The sequence below is a fragment of the Salvelinus fontinalis genome, chromosome 23 (assembly GCF_029448725.1).
Source record: "Salvelinus fontinalis isolate EN_2023a chromosome 23, ASM2944872v1, whole genome shotgun sequence".
Classification (NCBI taxonomy): Eukaryota; Metazoa; Chordata; class Actinopteri; order Salmoniformes; family Salmonidae; genus Salvelinus; species Salvelinus fontinalis.
This window is the reverse complement of record NC_074687.1, coordinates 26568842-26586341: the sequence shown is the minus strand read 5'-3', so window position 1 is coordinate 26586341 and position 17500 is coordinate 26568842. Positions and strand designations below refer to the sequence as shown.

Here is a 17500-nt window from a genome sequence, read left to right as displayed (position 1 = left end):
TTCACCAGCCCTGTTGCTTACTCTTCTCATTCATAAACAAGATAACCATATCAAGCATCTAAAACAAAGGAGGACCAAGGCTCTTCATAGAATGAATTAAATTGACTTCATGGCATGTTCACTGGAAACAAAGTTCAAACACTCCGACGCGTTTCGGCTGCATGGCCTTCATCAGGGAGTACGACTATGATAGCACAACGTCCTCTTTTGAACAGCTTTTTCCAATCAACCCTGATTTGAAGAGGGAGTGGTTACAACATTTATGAGACAACACCTAGTAAGCAATACTATACAAGAAGTGATATTCTCCTTTCTTTTGATGACCAATTTACCCCTTTTACCAAAGAGCATCTTCTGTCTACCAAAATCTACTATTGTGTACCTTAGCATCTTCTGTCTACCCAAATCTACTATTGTGTACTTTAGCATCTTCTGTCTACCAAAACCTACTATTGTGTACCTTAGCAGCTTCTATCTACCAAAATCTACTATTGTGTACCTAACAGCTTCTGTCTACCAAAACCTACTATTGTGTACCTTAGCAGCTTCTATCTACCAAAATCTACTATTGTGTACCTAACAGCTTCTGTCTACCAAAACCTACTATTGTGTACCTTAGCAGCTTCTATCTACCAAAATCTACTATTGTGTACCTTAGCAGCTTCTATCTACCAAAACCTACTATTGTGTACCTTAGCAGCTTCTATCTACCAAAATCTACTATTGTGTACCTTAGCAGCTTCTATCTACCAAAATATACTATTGTGTACCTTAGCAGCTTCTATCTACCAAAATATACTATTGTGTACCTTAGCAGCTTCTATCTACCAAAATCTACTATTGTGTACCTTAGCAGCTTCTATCTACCAAAACCTACTATTGCGTACCTTAGCAGCGTCTATCTACCAAAATCTACTATTGTGTACCTTAGCAGCTTCTATCTACCAAAACCTACTATTGTGTACCTTAGCAACTTCTGTCTACCAAAATCTACTATTGTGTACCATAGCAGCTTATATCTACCAAAACCTACTATTGTGTACCTTAGCAACTTCTGTCTACCAAAACCTACTATTGTGTACCTTAGCAACTTCTGTCTACCAAAATCTACTATTGTGTACCATAGCAGCTTCTATCTAAGAGAAGCAGCGTCTTCCTTCTTTTTTCTACAACTATATAAAGCAATCGTAAACTTTTTAATTCATAATTTTCAGCTAGCTAAATGTAGTCTAGCTAGATAGGTAGTTTAACATGTAAAAAACCAAAACAATAAACTAACGTTGTAATGCAAGGAAGATGGCCAACGTTGGCTACAAATGATTTGTGTGTAGCTACCTAGCTGCCAATTCATTGTCAATTAGCCTGCAGTGGGTATTTTATACTCTTAGAAAAAAGGGTTCCTAAAGGGTTCTGCAGCTGGCCCACTAGGAGAAGCCTGTTTGGTTCCAGGTTGAACTATTTTGGGTTCCAGTTAGAACCCTCTGTGGAAAGGATTCTTTCATGGAACATGGAACATTAAAAAAGGGTTCTACCTTGAACCCCTAGGGGTTCTTCAATGGGTTCTCCTATGGGGACAGCCGAATAACGCTTTTTGTTCTAAGAGTGTAGCACCTTTTGTCTAATAGTGTAGGCAGTTAAACATGCCAAAATGAACACAGTATGTACACTGAACAAAAATATAAAAGCAACATGCAACAATTTCAACAATTTTACTCATTTATAGTTCATATAAGGAATTCAGTCAATTGAAATAAATACATTAGGCCCTAATCTATGGATTTCACATGACTGGGCAGGGGTGCACTGGGGAGCCAGGACCTGCCAATCAGAATTAGTTTTTCCCCACAAAGGGCTTTATTACAGGTGAAGAAGCCGGATGTGGAGGTCCTGGGCAGTCGAGGTTACACGTGGTCTGTGTAACGGCTGACGCTCTCCTCCTCCTCGGATGAGGTGAGGAGAGAAGGATCTTCAGACCAAAACGCAGCATTTGGGAAATAAGCCATCTTTATTATGAATACGATGGCAACACGAAACGAAACAAAACACTTTCAAAACTACAAAACAAGAAAACGACGTTGACGAAACCTGAACATAAACTTACATAACTAAACATAAACTTACGTACAGGAAACAGACGACATCGAAACGAAACGAAACAAACAAAACGCTACAGTCCCGTGTGGCACGAACATACATACTGACACGGAAGACAATCACCCACAACGAACACTGTGACAACGCCTACCTAAATATGACTCCTAATTAGAGGAACGCCAAACACCTGCCTCTAATTAAGAGCCATACCAGGTAACCCAAAACCAACACAGAAACAGAAAACATAGAATGCCCACCCAACCTCACGTCCTGACCAACTAACACACATAACAACTAACATAAATAGGTCAGGAACGTGACATTACCCCCCCCACAAGGTGCGAACTCCGGACGCACCAGCACAAAGTCTAGGGGAGGGTCTGGGTGGGCATCTAACCACGGTGGTGGCTCAGGCTCCGGGCGCGGTTCCCACCCCACCATAATCCATCCTAGCTTCCTCCCTCCAAGAATGTCCACCCTCTTTTTTCCCCCACAAAATCCTCTTAATAACATACCTAATAAGGACAACACCGGGACAGAGAGATAAATCAAGACAGAGGGATAGATAAGAATATAGAGGTAGATGAAGATAGAGAGGGAGATCAGGATAGAGGGGCAACTCCGGACTGAAAGGCAGCTCCGGACAGAGAGACAGCTCTGGACTGATGGGCAGTTCTGGGTATCTAGCCTTTTCAGGCTGAAGGGCAGCTCATGGCTGACTGACGAATCTCGACGCTCATGGCTGGCTGACGGCTCTCGACGCTCATGGCAGGCTGACGGCTCTCGACGCTCATGGCAGGCTGACGGCTCTCGACGCTCATGGCAGGCTGACGGCTCTCGACGCTCATGGCGCTCTGACGGCTCTGGCTGCTCATGGCGCTCTGACGGCTCTGGCTGCTCATGGCGCTCTGACGGCTCTGGCTGCTCATGGCTCTCTGACGGCTCTGGCTGCTCATGGCTCTCTGACGGCTCTGGCTGCTCATGGCTCTCTGACGGCTCTGGCTGCTCATGGCTCGCTGACGGCTCTGGCAGATCCTGTCTGGTTGGCGGCTCTGGCAGATCCTGTCTGGTTGGCGGCTCTGGCAGATCCTGTCTGGTTGGCGGCTCTGGCAGATCCTGTCTGGTTGGCGGCTCTGGCAGATCCTGTCTGGTTGGCGGCTCTGGCAGATCCTGTCTGGCTGACGGCTCTAGCGGCTCCTGTCTGGCTGACGGCTCTAGCGGCTCCTGTCTGGCTGACGGCTCTAGCGGCTCCTGTCTGGCTGACGGCTCTGTAGGCTCATGGCAGACGGGCGGCTTTGCAGGCTCATGGCAGACGGGCGGCTTTGCAGGCTCCTGGCAGACGGATGGCTCAGACGGCGCTGGGGAGACGGATGGCTCAGATGGCGCTGGGGAGACGGATGGCTCAGATGGCGCTGGGGAGACGGATGGCTCAGATGGCGCTGGGGAGACGGATGGCTCAGATGGCGCTGGGGAGACGGATGGCTCTGGCCGGATACGGTGCACTGTAGACCCGGTTCCTTGGTGCCGAAACTGGCACCGGGGCACCGGGCTAAGGATAAGCACCTTCCTACTAGTGCGGGGAGCAGGGACAGGGCACACTGTATTCTCAAAGCCCACTCTATAACTGATGCGTGGTACCGGCACTGGTGACGCCGGGCTGAGGACAAGCACATCAGGATTAGTAGGGGGAGAAGATACAGTTTGTACAGGGCTCTGGAGACGCACTGGTAGCTTAGTGCGTGGGGCCGGAACTGGAGGCACCGGGCTAGATACACGCACTACAGAGAGAGTGCGTGGAGGAGGAACAGGGCTCAGGATACGCACTGGTAGCCTAGTGCGTAGTGTAGACACTGTAGGTACTAGGCTGGGGCGGGGAGGTGGCGCCGGAAATACCGGACCGTGGAGGCGTACTGGCACTCTTGAGCATTGAGCCTGCCCAACCTTACCTGGTTGAATGCTCCCGGTTGCCCGACCAGTGCGGGGAGGTGGAATAACCCGCACCGGCCTATGTAGGCGAACCGGGGAAACCATGCGTAAGGCCGGTGCCATGTATGCCGGCCCGAGGAGACGCACTGGAGACCAGACGCGTTGAGCCGGCCTCATGACACCTGGCTCAATACCCAATCTAGCCCTACCAGTGCGGGGAGGTGGAATAACCCGCACTGGGCTATGCACTCGTACAGGAGACACCGTGCGCTCTACTGCGTAACACGGCGCCTGCCCGTACTCCCGCTCTCCACGGTAAGCCTGGGAAGTGGGCGCAGGTCTCCTACCTGCCCTTGGCCCACTACCTCCTAGCCCCCGCCCAAGAAATTTTTGGGAATTACTTACGGGCTTTTTTGGCTTCCGTGCCAGACGCGTTCCCTCATAGCTCCGGTTCCTCTCTCCGGTAGCCTCTGCTCTCCTCAGTGCCTCCAGCTGTTCCCATGGGAGGCGATCTCTACCAGCCAGGATCTCCTCCCATGTGTAGACACCTTTTCCATCCAATAAATCGTCCCATGTCCATTGCTCCTTCTTCTCCTGTCTCTTACTCCGTTTATTTTTCCCTTGCCGCTTGGTCTTAGCGAGGTGGGTGATTCTGTAACGGCTGTCCTCCTCTTCTTCATCCGAAGAGGAGCAGGGATTGAACCAAGGCGCAGTGGAGTTTGAATACATAATGAATTTATTGACAAGACGAAAAAACACGAACTTGACTATACACTAACAAAAACAAATAAACGGTGTAGAACAGATCTGAACGACGGACTCACATAACACACGAGAACGCACGAACAGGGAAAAAAGCCTACACATAAATGACACTTAACAAACAAACCGAAACCAGTCCCGTGTGGCGCAACGAACATACATACTGACACGGAAGACAATCACCCACAACGAACACTGTGACAACGCCTACCTAAATATGACTCCTAATTAGAGGAACGCCAAACACCTGCCTCTAATTAAGAGCCATACCAGGTAACCCAAAACCAACACAGAAACAGAAAACATAGAATGCCCACCCAACCTCACGTCCTGACCAACTAACACACATAACAACTAACATAAATAGGTCAGGAACGTGACAGTCTGCAGTTGTGAGTCCGGTTGGACATACTGCCAAATTCTCTAAAACAATGTTGGAGGCGGCGTATGGTAGAAAAATGAACATTAAATTATCTGGCAACAGCTCTGGTGGACATTCCTACAGTCAGCATGCCAATTGCACGCTCCCTCAAAACTTGAGACATCTGTGGCATTGTGTTATGTGACAATACTGCACGTTTTAGAGTGGCCTTTTGTTGTCCCCAGCACAAGGTGCACCTGTGTAATGGTCATGGCATAAACAGCCACACCTGTCAGGTTGATGAATTATCTTGGAGGATAAAGGATAAATGCTCATTAACAGGTATGTAAACAAATTTGTGCACAACAATTTAGAGAAATTATTTTGTTCATATGGAACATTTCTGGGATATTTTACTTTAGCTAATGAAACATGGGACCAACACTACATGTTGCATTTATATTTGTTCAGTATGTTTATTAACATATCAAGATAAGCTATTTAAGTCAGGCAACATATGACATGTAAATGAGCAACATTTCATTCTGAGTTCATTTTCTCTCTTCAGCTCAAAACCAGCCACCATTGTTTTCAAGAAATGTTGTGACGTTGGTGGTTGTGATGGTTGTGTCATGGGAATATTTTATTTGAAACTTGCATCGATTCATGCTTCGAAATGTGTACAAATGAAGTATGCATCCAAAAAGTGCACTACGTGCTCCGTTTTGCATACTTTCATTTGAACTCATATTCTCACCGTTGTGTGCTCCAATTTGGGTGCTCGGAGCATGGCAGTACGCATATTATGATACACCAGGTATGTGTGTTGTGTTCCTCAGCTAGGATAGGTCATCATGTCATATCCCCAGCAGCACCAAGCCCATTGAGCAGAGTGGTCCAGAGAAAGTCTCTCAGACAGGGCTAAGAATGTAATGATTGAGGGAGGGTAGGCCTTAGTCCAGTTTAGCAGATTAATCAGTACAGCTTAACATGTAGCTCAATACCATCACCGAGTCTCTATTGATCCCTACCTCCACAGCCTGAAGCCAACTGGCATTGGGAAGTCCCAAAAACAAAGTGGTGGGAAGATGTGTGTGTGCGTGTGCGTGTGCGTGTGCGTGTGTATGTGTATGTGTGTGTGTGCGTGTGCGTCTATGTGTGTATGGTAAAATGTCAATTCCTTTTTTCTTCTCCAGCATGCTCTCTAATCTAAGCGGAATAGAGGGATTTACTGACCTAAACTTTCAAGGGCATCTGAGAAAGAGAGACGAGTAGAGAGGAGGAGAGAGAGAAATGGGTAGAGAGAGAAAGAGAGACAAGTAGAGAGGAGGAGAGAGAGAAATGGGTAGAGAGAGAAAGAGAGACGAGTAGAGAGGAGGAGAGAGAGAAATGGGTAGAGAGAAAGAGAGACGAGTAGAGAGGAGGAGAGAGAGAAATGGGTAGAGAGAGAAAGAGAGACGAGTAGAGAGGAGGAGAGAGAGAAATGGGTAGAGAGAAAGAGAGACGAGTAGAGAGGAGGAGAGAGAGAAATGGGTAGAGAGAGAAAGAGAGACGAGTAGAGAGGAGGAGAGAGAGAAATAAATTAGATGGGGGGGAGCGAAAAAAAATTGTTAAACCGTCCCTACCTTCCTCCGTTCTCTGTGATTCCTCGTTCCCCAGTGTGCTTGTTCAGGTTTCTATTATTCAGGTCAGTGTTGGAGGAGCCCCTTTCTGTTAATGAAATCTAAACACTGGATCACACTCATTACACTCTGGAGAGATGGGTGTTAACTGAACCAACAGTGTCAGTGTGCATGGCACACACACTCACACGGTCAACACACACATGATGCACACACACACATGGTGATCATGGTCATTACAGTGGCCTGGGCTTGTTAATTAGAGTTGTGCTCATTAGGGCTGTATTGTACCTGTTCAGCTTTTCCTTAATGATCATGCTTTACAGACTTCACCACTGCTGGGACTGACTGACCGACGCTGTCATAGACGGCACTCAAGGACAAGAGAGTAGATATTGAAGGAAGGAAGACTACAGAATTAGTCTAAAATACAAGTTAGACTAAATCAAATGTAAATTGTAAATTAAATAGCCACAATTAAATGATGTCTGTTGATTCTGACATATTGTTGTGATATCCTTCATATACACTCATAAGAAAATGCAGACACACACAAGCACATATACACACACACACACACACACACACACACACACACACACACACACACACACACACACACACACACACACACACACACACACACACACACACACACACACACACACACACACACACACACACACACACACACACACACACAACCTTACCTCCTCCTACCTCCATATGTTCTGTTCTGTGTTGTTCACTGAGCTGTAGGTTCATAGTTCATAATTCAGTCCATGCGGTAGTACTGAGTGTTCTGTTCTGTTCCCATGGTGCCAGCCAGGCTAGGAGATGAGGTTGGTTCACAACTCATTGCTCCATATGCTGTTCATATACAAATCTAATTGTATTTGTCAAAGGCGCTGAAAACAACAGGTGTAGACCTTACAGTGATATGCTTACTTACCAGCCCCTAACCAACAATGCAGTTAAAAAATATATATTTTTAAATACCTTAAAAAAATAAGAATAAGAAATAAAAGTAACAAATAATTAAAGAGCAGCAGTAAAATAACAATAGCGAGGCTATAAACAGGGGGTACCAGTACAGAGTCGACATGAGGGGGCTCCGGTTAGTCGAGGTAATATGTACATGTAGGTAGAGCTATTAAAGTGACTATGCATAGATAATAACAGTCGCAGCAGAGTAAAATAGGGTGGGTGGGGGGGGGGGGGGGGGGGGGCAATACAAATACTCTGGGTAGGCATTTGACTAGATGTTCAGGAGTCTTATGGCTTGGGGGTAGAAGCTATTTAGGAGCCTCTTGGACCTAGACTTGGTGCTCCGGTACCGCTTGCCGTGCGGTAGCAGAGACAACAGTCTACAACTAGAGTGGCTCGAGTCTTTTGACCATTTTTAGCGCCTTCCTCTGACAGCGCCTGGTATAGAGGTCCTGGATGGCAGGAAACTTGGCCCCAGTGATGTACTGGGCTGTACACACTACCCTCTGTAGTGCCTTGCGGTCAGAGGCCGAGCAGTTGCCATACCAGGCAGTGATCCAACCAATCAGGATGCTCTCGATGGTGCAGCTGTAGAAACATTTGAGGATCTGAGGACCCATGTCAAATCTTTTCAGTCTCCTGAGGGAGAATAGGTTTTGTCGTTCCCTCTTCATGACTGTCTTGGTGTGCTTGGACCATGTTAGTTTGTTGGTGATATGGACACCAAGGAACTTGAAGCTCTCAATCTGCTCCACTACAGCCCCGTTGATGAGAACGGGGGCGTGCTCAGTTCTCCTTTTCCTGTAATCCACAATCAACACTGAGTGAACAAAACATTAAGAACACCTGCGCTTTCCATGACATAGACTGACCAGGTGAATCGAGGTGAAAGCTATGATCCCTTATTGATGTCACTTGATAAATCCACTTCAAATCAGTGTAGATGGAGGGGAGGAGACAAGTTAAAGAATTATTTTTAAGCCTTGAGACAATTGAGACATGGATTGTGTATGTGTGCCATTCAGAGGGTGAATGGGCAAGAAAAAAATATCTAAATGCCTTTGAATGGGGTATGGTAGTAGGTGCCAGGCGCACAGGTTTGTGTTAAGAACTGCAACGCTGCTGGGTTTTTCACGCTCAACAGTTTCCTGTGTGTATCAAACATGGTCCACCACCCAAAGGACAACCAGTCAACTTGACACAACTGTGGGAAGCATTAGAGTCAACATGGGCCAGGATCCCTGTAGAACGCTTTTGTCACCTTGTAGAGTCTCAGAGAAATTGAGGCTGTTCTGACGGCAAAAAAGGGGGGGTGGGGGGTGCAATTAAATGGTGTTCCTAATGTTTGGTAAACTTACTGTACACTACATCATATATGTGACATATCTCACCCACAGCCTAGCACCCTCAGAGAAAAAGCTGCCGATTGGACGATGTACATTCTGTCTGTGCTGACTGCAGGGTTAGGATGGGGTCAGGATGAGGTCATACAGTCCTCTGGTATAAGGTCTCCAGATTGCAGTGTTGTGCTTTGGGGAAGTCGTGAGGAACCTATATTAGTGTGCACCATGCCTGGGTTGTTTCTGTAAGGATTTTTCATGATGTTGGGGTCCATTACATTTCACATTCAGTCAGTTTAGAAACGCACCATTTACTTCCGTGTTAACTTGTCTGTGTGTGTGTGTTCCCAGCTGTGTGTGAACATGACCAACGAGCGTGTAAGGCTGCACGTCTCAGAGGTGCTGTTCCATCAGGAGCAGGCCGAGTGTCTACAGGAGGCCATCGCCATGGAGACGCTCCGGTCGCCCAGCAACCAACCCGCTGTTCTAGACTTTTTCTTCCTGGTAATATTTTTTGCCCGTGTCGTGCCACACCACCCCTTTAAGAACTGGGATTACCCCTTTAACATCTAGACATTTCTCATTCCTGAAAAGGCTTTGGAGTTTGTATTGGTTTTGAGTGTGTGTAAATAGAATTTGAGGTCAAAGTTGCCCTCAACTACAGAGATCTAGGATCATATTACACTACCTCAAATTCTAACATGAAACATTTAGGAGCTGTGTGTTACAATTCTCTCCCATGTGTGGTTCTATGACCACTGTCCTCCATCTTCCCAGAAGCCTCAGGGTCTGCTGTCTGTGATGGATGAGGAGAGTCAATCGCTGAGACCTACAGAACAGACCCTCTACAAGAGACTGCAGTCACACCTCGACAACACACCCACACACGGTATCTCCTTGACAACCAAGGACGGTAACGGCAACCCCCCTCCCATAGACCAGGGTCCTGCCTTCACTGTGAAACACTACACAGGCCAAGTGAGTGGGCATTCACACACACACACACACACACACACACACACACACACACACACACACACACACACACACACACACACACACACACACACACACACACTCACATAACCTATGTTGTGTGTGTATATCTGTCATGTAATTGTCTGTCTGTTCTCTGATTGGTAGATGGCCTATGACCTCACAGGAACACTGGTGAAGAACAAGGACTCCCTCCCCCAAAACCTGCTTCTTGTTCTGAAGTGTAAGTATCAGTCAAAACACAAACACACACACACACACACACACACACACACACACACACACACACACACACACACACACACACACACACACACACACACACACACACACACACACACACACACCGCATACACACACACACACAAACAAACAAACACACACACACACACACACACCCATACACACACACACACACACACACACACACACACACACACACACACACACACACACACACACACACACACACACACACACACACACACACACACACACACACACACACACACACAATCCCATCCAACACACTAACAATCATCCATAATCAATGTCTATTACCCATAATCGATGTCTATTAATGAATGGTGTGTGTGTTGATAGCAGCAGTAGTGTGTATATAATCTATTGAGCGTAGTCAGATGTGTGCTGGTGTTTTTGTGAGCAGAGAGGAGTAGGACAGGCAAGCATTGTGTCAGAGCCAGGACCAGCAAGTTTACTGTCTCGGGCTGATTACTATGATTGGCTGACATTTAAATAATGAGCCTAATCAAAGGCTTCGGAGATGGCTTTTGTACCTTTCCCTGTCTCCTCACCCTGATTCATTCCATGTCTCTCTCCCTTTCTATCTTCCTGTCTCCTTTCCCTGTCTATTTCCCTGTCTCCTCTCCCTGTCTCTTTCCATGTCTCTCTCCCTTTCTATCTTCCTGTCTCCTTTCCCTGTCTATTTCCCTGTCTCCTCTCCCTGTCTCTTTCCATGTCTCTCTCCCTATCTCCTCTCCCTGTCCATCTCCCTGACTCCTCTCCCTGTCTCCTTTCCCTGTCTCTTTCCATGTCTCTCTCCCTTTCTCCTCTCCCTGACTCCTCTCCCTGTCTCCTCTCCCTGTCTCTTTCCCTGTCTTTCTCCATGTCTCAACTCCCTGTCTATATCAATGTCTATCTTACTGTCTCCTCTCCCTGTCTATCTCCCTGTCTCCTCTCTGTGTCTCTCTTCCTGTCTTTCTCCATGTCTCAACTCCCTGTCTATATCAATGTCTATCTTACTGTCTCCTCTCCCTGTCTATCTCCCTGTCTCCTCTCCGTGTCTCTCTTCCTGTCTTTCTCCATGTCTCAACTCCCTGTCTATCTTACTGTCTCCTCTCCCTGTCTATCTCCCTGTCTCCTCTCTCTGTCTATATCAATGTCTATATCCCTGTCTATCTCCCTGTTTATCTCCCTGTCTATCTCCCTGTCTTTCTCCCTGTCTCCTCTCCCTGTCTCCTCTCCCCGTCTATCTTCCTGTCCATCTTCCTGTCTCCATCCCTGTCTCTATCAATGTCTATCTTCCTGTCTATTTCCCTGTCTATCTCCCTGTCTCCTCTCCCTGTCTATCTTCCTGTCCATCTTCCTGTCTCCTCACTCTGTCTCTATCCCTGTCTCTATCAATGTCTATCTTCCTGTCTATCTCCCTGTTTATCTCCCTGTCTCCTCTCCCTGTCTCCTCTCCCTGTCTATCTTCCTGTCAATCTTCCTGTCTCCTCACCCTGTCTCTATCCCTTTCTCTTTCCCTGTCTATCTTCCTGTCTATCTCCCTGTTTATCTCCCTGTCTCTTTCCCTGTCTATCTCCCTGTCTATCTCCCTGTCTTTCTCCCTGTCTTTCTCCCTGTCTCCTCTCCCTGTCTCCTCTCCCTGTCTATCTTCCTGTCGATCTTCCTGTCTCCTCACCCTGTCTCTGTCCCTGTCTCTTTCCCTGTCTATCTCCCTGTCTTTCTCAATGTCTCCGCTCCCTGTCTCATCTCCCTGTCTTCCTCCTTGTCTTCTCTTCCTGTCTCCTCTCCCTGTCTCCTCTCCCTGTCTCCTCTCCATGTTTATCTTCCTGTCTCTCTCACTGTCCATCTCCCTGTCTCTTCTTCCTGTCTATCTCCCTGTCTCCTCTCCCTGTCTCTTTCCCTGTCTATCTCACTGTCTCCTCTCCATGTCCCCTCTCCCTATCTCCTCTCCCTGTCTCCTCTCCTTGTCTCTTTCCATGTCTCTCTCCCTGTCTATCTCACTGTCTCCGCTCCCTGTCTCTACTCCCTGTCTCCTCTCCCTGTCTCTTTCCCTGTCACCTCTCCCTGTCACCACTCCCTGTCTCCTCTGCCTGTCTCTTTCCATGTCTCTCTCCCTGTCTCCTCTCCCTCTCTCCTCTCCTTGTCATTTCTCCCTGTCTATCTCACTGTCTATCTGCATGTCTATATTCCTGTCTTTCCCCCTGTATCCTCTCCCTGTCTATCTCCCATGTCTATCTTCCTGTCTCCTCTCCCTGTCTCCTCTACTTGTCTCTTTCCATGTCTCTCTCCCTGTCTCCTCTCCCTCTCTCCTCTCCTTGTCTCCTCTCCCTGTCTATCTCACTGTCTATCTGCATGTCTATATTCCTGTATTTCACCCTGTCTCCTCTCCCTGTCTATCTCCCATGTCTATCTTCCTGTCTCCTCTCCCTGTCTCCTCTACTTGTCTCTTTCCCTGTCTATCTTCATGTCTTTCTCCCTTTCTCCTCTCCCTGTCTCCTCTCCCTGTCTATCTCGCTTTCTCCTCTACCTGTCTATCTTCATGTCTCCTCTCCTGTCTTTCTCCCTGTCTCCTCTCCCTGTCTCCTCTCCCTGTCTATATTCCTGTCTCCTCTCCCTGTCTATCTCCCTTTCTCCTCTACCTGTCTATCTAACTATCTCCTCTCCCTGTCTCTTCTCCCTGTCTCTTTCCCTGTCTCTTTCCCTGTCACCTCTCCCTGTCTCCTCTCCATGTCTCCTCTCCCTGTCTCTTTCCCTGTCACCACTCCCTGTCTCCTCTCCATGTCTCCTATCCCTGTCTCCTCTCCCTGTCTCTTTCCATGTCTCTCTCCCTATCTCCTCTCCCTCTCTCCTCTCCTTGTCTCCTCTCCCTGTCTATCTCACTGTCTATCTGAATGTCTATATTCCTGTCTTTCACCCTGTCTCCTCTCCCTGTCTCCTCTCCCTGTCTATCTCCCTGTCCATCTTCCTGTCTCCTCTCCCTGTCTCCTCTACTTGTCTCTTTCCCTGTCTATCTTCATGTCTTTCTCCCTTTCTTCTCTTCCTGTCTCCTCTCCATGTCTCCTCTCCTTGTTGTCTCCTCTTCGAGTCTCCTCTCCATGTCTCCTCTCCTTGTTGTCTCCTCTTCGAGTCTCCTCTCCCTGTCTCCTCTACTTGTCTCTTTCCCTGTCTATCTTCATGTCTTTCTCCCTGTCTCCTCTCCCTGTCTCCTCTACTTGTCTCTTTCCCTGTCTATCTTCATGTCTTTCTCCCTGTCTCCTCTCCCTGTCTCCTCTACTTGTCTCTTTCCCTGTCTATCTTCATGTCTTTCTCCCTGTCTCCTCTCCCTGTCTCCTCTACTTGTCTCTTTCCCTGTCTATCTTCATGTCTTTCTCCCTGTCTCCTATCCCTGTCTCCTCTACTTGTCTCTTTCCCTGTCTATCTTCATGTCTTTCTCCCTGTCTCCTCTTCCTGTCTCCTCTACCTGTCTATCTTCCTGTCTACTCTCCCTGTCTTTCTCCCTGTCTCCTATCCCTGTCTCCTCTCCCTGTCTATCTCCCTGTCTATCTTCTTGTCTCTTTCCCTGTCTATCTTCGTGTCTTTCTCCCTTTCTCCTCTTCTTGTCTCCTCTTCCTGTCTATCTCCCTGTCTCCTCTTCGAGTCTCCTCTCCCTGTCCCCACTACTTGTCTCTTTCCCTGTCTATCTTCATGTCTTTCTCCCTTTCTCCTCTTCCTGACTCCTCTCCCTGTCTCCTCTCCCTGTCTATCTCCCTTTATATCTCCCTCTCTCCTCTTCCTGTCTCCTCTCCCTGTCTCCCCTCCATGTCTATCTCACTGTCACCTCTCCCTGTCTATCTCCCTGTCTCCTCTACTTGTCTCTTTTCCTGTCTATCTTCATGTCTATCTCCCTGTCTCCTCTCCCTGTCGCCTCTCCCTGTCTCATCTCCCTGTCTCTGCCCCTGTCTATATCCCTGTCTTTCTCCCTGTCTCCTCTCCCTGTCTATCTTCCTGTCTCCTCTCCCTGTCTATCTTCCTGTCTCCTCTCCCTGTCACCTCTCCCTGTCTCTGTCACTGTCTATGTCCCTGTCTCATCTCCCTGTCTATCTTCCTGTCTCCTCTCCCTGTCTCCTCTCCCTGTCTCTGTCCCTGTCTCATCTCCCTGTCTCATCTCCCTGTCTCATCTCCCTGTCTTTCTCTCTGTCTATGCCCTTGTCTCCTCTACCTGTCTCTGTCCCTGTCTATGTCCCTGTCTCATCTCCCTGTCTCATCTCCCTGTCTCATCTCCCTGTCTTTCTCTCTGTCTATGTCCTTGTCTCCTCTACCTGTCTCTTTCCCTGTCTATATCCCTGTCTCATCTCCCTGTCTACTCTCCCTGTCTATTTTGTTCCTTTGTGCATATTTTGCAGAATGTACACACACATCAAAGGTCAAAGGTGAAATGTGACAGCGGTGCTGGGGGTTATGGAGAGTGGTCTGTGGACCTCTGTAGTCAGGTGGTAGTGTTGGTGGTGATGATTACATAAATTAATAGACAATTACCTAGGAAAGCCACAGTCATTACACCCTACAACCAGTCTAGGAAATTCCTTTCAAGATTTCTCTCTCTCTCTCCCACACACACATGCCTGTCTCACAGAGCTGTTTGTTGTTGAAGGCTGCTCCACGTGTTCTGTGACAGCATGCTCAACCTACTTTCTTATGGAGATGATTGTTTACATGCCTATTATTTTGCTCCAATCCCTCCCTCTCACTCCTCCTCTTTTTCCCTCCCTCCTTTCTTCCAATCATCCTTCTCCTTTTAATCTCCTCATGTCTCCTGTCTGCTTCCTTTCTCCTATCCTGCTCCCACTGCTCCTCTCCTCCAATCCTCTCCCTCCGATTTTCTTCCTCCCTCTTTCCCCTCCCCATCCCCTCCCCTCTCTCTCGCTCTCTCTCTGTGTGATCCCCTAACAGCCAGTGAGAGTGTGTTGGTGCAGCAGTTGTTCAAGTCCAAGCTGACCCAGACTGGGTCTCTGGTACCGGCCCAGGCCAGAATGGCTCTGAGAGGGCCCAAAGCAGCCCTGCTCCTTCACAGGATGTCATCCCACTCCAGCCTCTCCCCAGCAGGCCACGAGCCCCAGAGGTACCTGGACCTCACCAAGGTACTAGACATAACTACTATACCATATGACATGTAATGTGTAGCATAGCATACCGCATACCCTCACCAAGGTATGGAGGACTAAGTGACATAACCATTTACGATATGACATACCATACATAGACATCCGATCTGAGTGACTCAATAAGCAGTAGACAAGCCAGTGATAGCCCTAATAACTCATGAGCCATACCTACAGCCCAACCTCTCCCAACAGCCACTCGGGTATTTATTTAGTACTCAATGGAACTTGTCCAGGTAAAATCAATAAGACCTCAGTTAAGTACTGCTAATCAGTGTGTCGGTTCACTACTTGGTGTACTAGTCAGCGTGATGTATTTTGACTTCACAGTCAATAGAAACAACAAACAGCTTAAACCATCACTCATCAGAAAACTCTAAATTGGGCATCCCCCTTATGGTGATTGGCAGTTAGGGGAGTTGGGGATGACCAATGTTGAAAGCAGGACATGTCCATGTCTGTGACACACTCTGTTGGAAGCTGGGGGTTCCGATTGGAATAGTAGCAGGCGGGAGTAGAGGATCGATGGAAAAGCAGGGAGAGTGTGTTGAGAAAAAAACTGTTTCCTAAATTAGGCCACTTCCCAACAGACAGCGAAGTATAGACTTCTGGCAATAGCTTTAATTGCCAGCTAATATAATACATTTAGAAACACGCACGCACGCACGCACACACACACACACACACACACACACACACACACACACACACACACACACACACACACACACACACACACACACACACACACACACAAATATGTGGTAAGAGAGTACCATATCCATTTTGTCATGCCGTTTTAAGGGTACACAAACCAAACACCCCTCTGTTAGAAAATATTCTGTTCTTACAATGATGCCAGATAACTTCCCGCTGGAGGACTTTATAACTTCTCCTAGATCGCTCTATCACTCCTCAATTCAAAGAGCTTTATTGGCATGGGAGACATATGTTTACATTGCCAAAGCAAGTGAAATAGCCAAAGCATTTCAACACTTCAATTCTACAGTAATAGGGCAGTAACTAGTAGAACACGATGTGTCTGTGTCTGTGTGCGTGTCTGTGTGTGTGTGTGTGTGTGTGTGTGTGTGTGTGTGTGTGTGTGTGTGTGTGTGTGTGTGTGTGTGTGTGTGTGTGTGTGTGTGTGTGTGTGTGTGTGTGTGTGTGTGTGTGTGTGTGTGTGTGTGTGTGTGTGTGTGTGCGTACACTGCATAATGTGCTGAAGGCGTGTTACAGGATGAATCATACTCCTATACAGAAGCTGATAGATTTACGTCCATCATCATAGATATTATAATGCAGAATGATAATAATAATAACTGGCTTTGATTTAGTCATGGACTTGATTCATAGGACTGCGTAACGTGGTGTGTCCACAGCACAGTCAACCAACTAGCATTATTAATATTCACTATTCAAAGCTATCTAATAACACCATCCCCCCTTCCTCCCTCTCTCTCTCTTTCTCTCTGTCTCTCTCTCCCCCTGTCAATTTAACTTAGTTTAATAGACGTTATTGACATGGCAAGTTAAAGTATTTTACTTGTCAAAGTACACATACAGTAAAACAACAGTGGTCTACCAACAGCAATAACACAACAATAATAATACGTTATTATCTCTCTCTCTCTCTCTCTCTCTCTCTCTCTCTCTCTCTCTCTCTCTCTCTCTCTCTCTCTCTCTCTCTTCCACTTCTACTCTTCACCCCTCTCTCTCTCTCTCTCTCTCTCTCTTCCACTTCTACTCTTCACCTCTCTCTCTCTCTCTCTCTCTCTCTCTCTCTCTCTCTCTCTCTCTCTCTCTCTCTTCCACTTCTACTCTTCACCTCTCTCTCTCTCTCTTCCACTTCTACTCTTCACTTCTCTCTCTCTCTCTCTTTCTTTCTTTCTTTTTATTTTTCTCTCTCTCTCTCTCTCCCTCTCTCTCTCTCTCTCTCTCTCTCTCTCTCTCTCTCTCTCTCTCTCTCTCTCTCTCTCTTCCACTTCTACTCTTCACCTCTCTCTCTCTCTCTCTCTCTCTTCCACT

The 17500-nt window shown here is 47.3% G+C and overlaps 1 protein-coding gene across 2 annotated transcripts in view; it reads left to right on the top strand.

Moving 5' to 3' along the window:
* LOC129821073 (unconventional myosin-XVI-like) overlaps positions 1-16146 on the top strand; it is a 221471-nt gene extending 205325 nt beyond the window's left edge. Inside the window, exons 22-25 of one of the 2 annotated variants that reach the window (XM_055878332.1) lie at positions 9444-9596; positions 9870-10070; positions 10236-10311; positions 15267-16146. In XM_055878332.1, coding sequence (XP_055734307.1) covers positions 9444-9596; positions 9870-10070; positions 10236-10311; positions 15267-15490 — 654 coding nt within the window. In that variant the 3' untranslated portion in view covers positions 15491-16146. The remainder of the gene's footprint in view (positions 1-9443; positions 9597-9869; positions 10071-10235; positions 10312-15266) is intronic. The other variant, XM_055878333.1, reaches the window with a different exon arrangement.
* The last annotated feature ends 1354 nt before the right edge of the window (positions 16147-17500 follow it).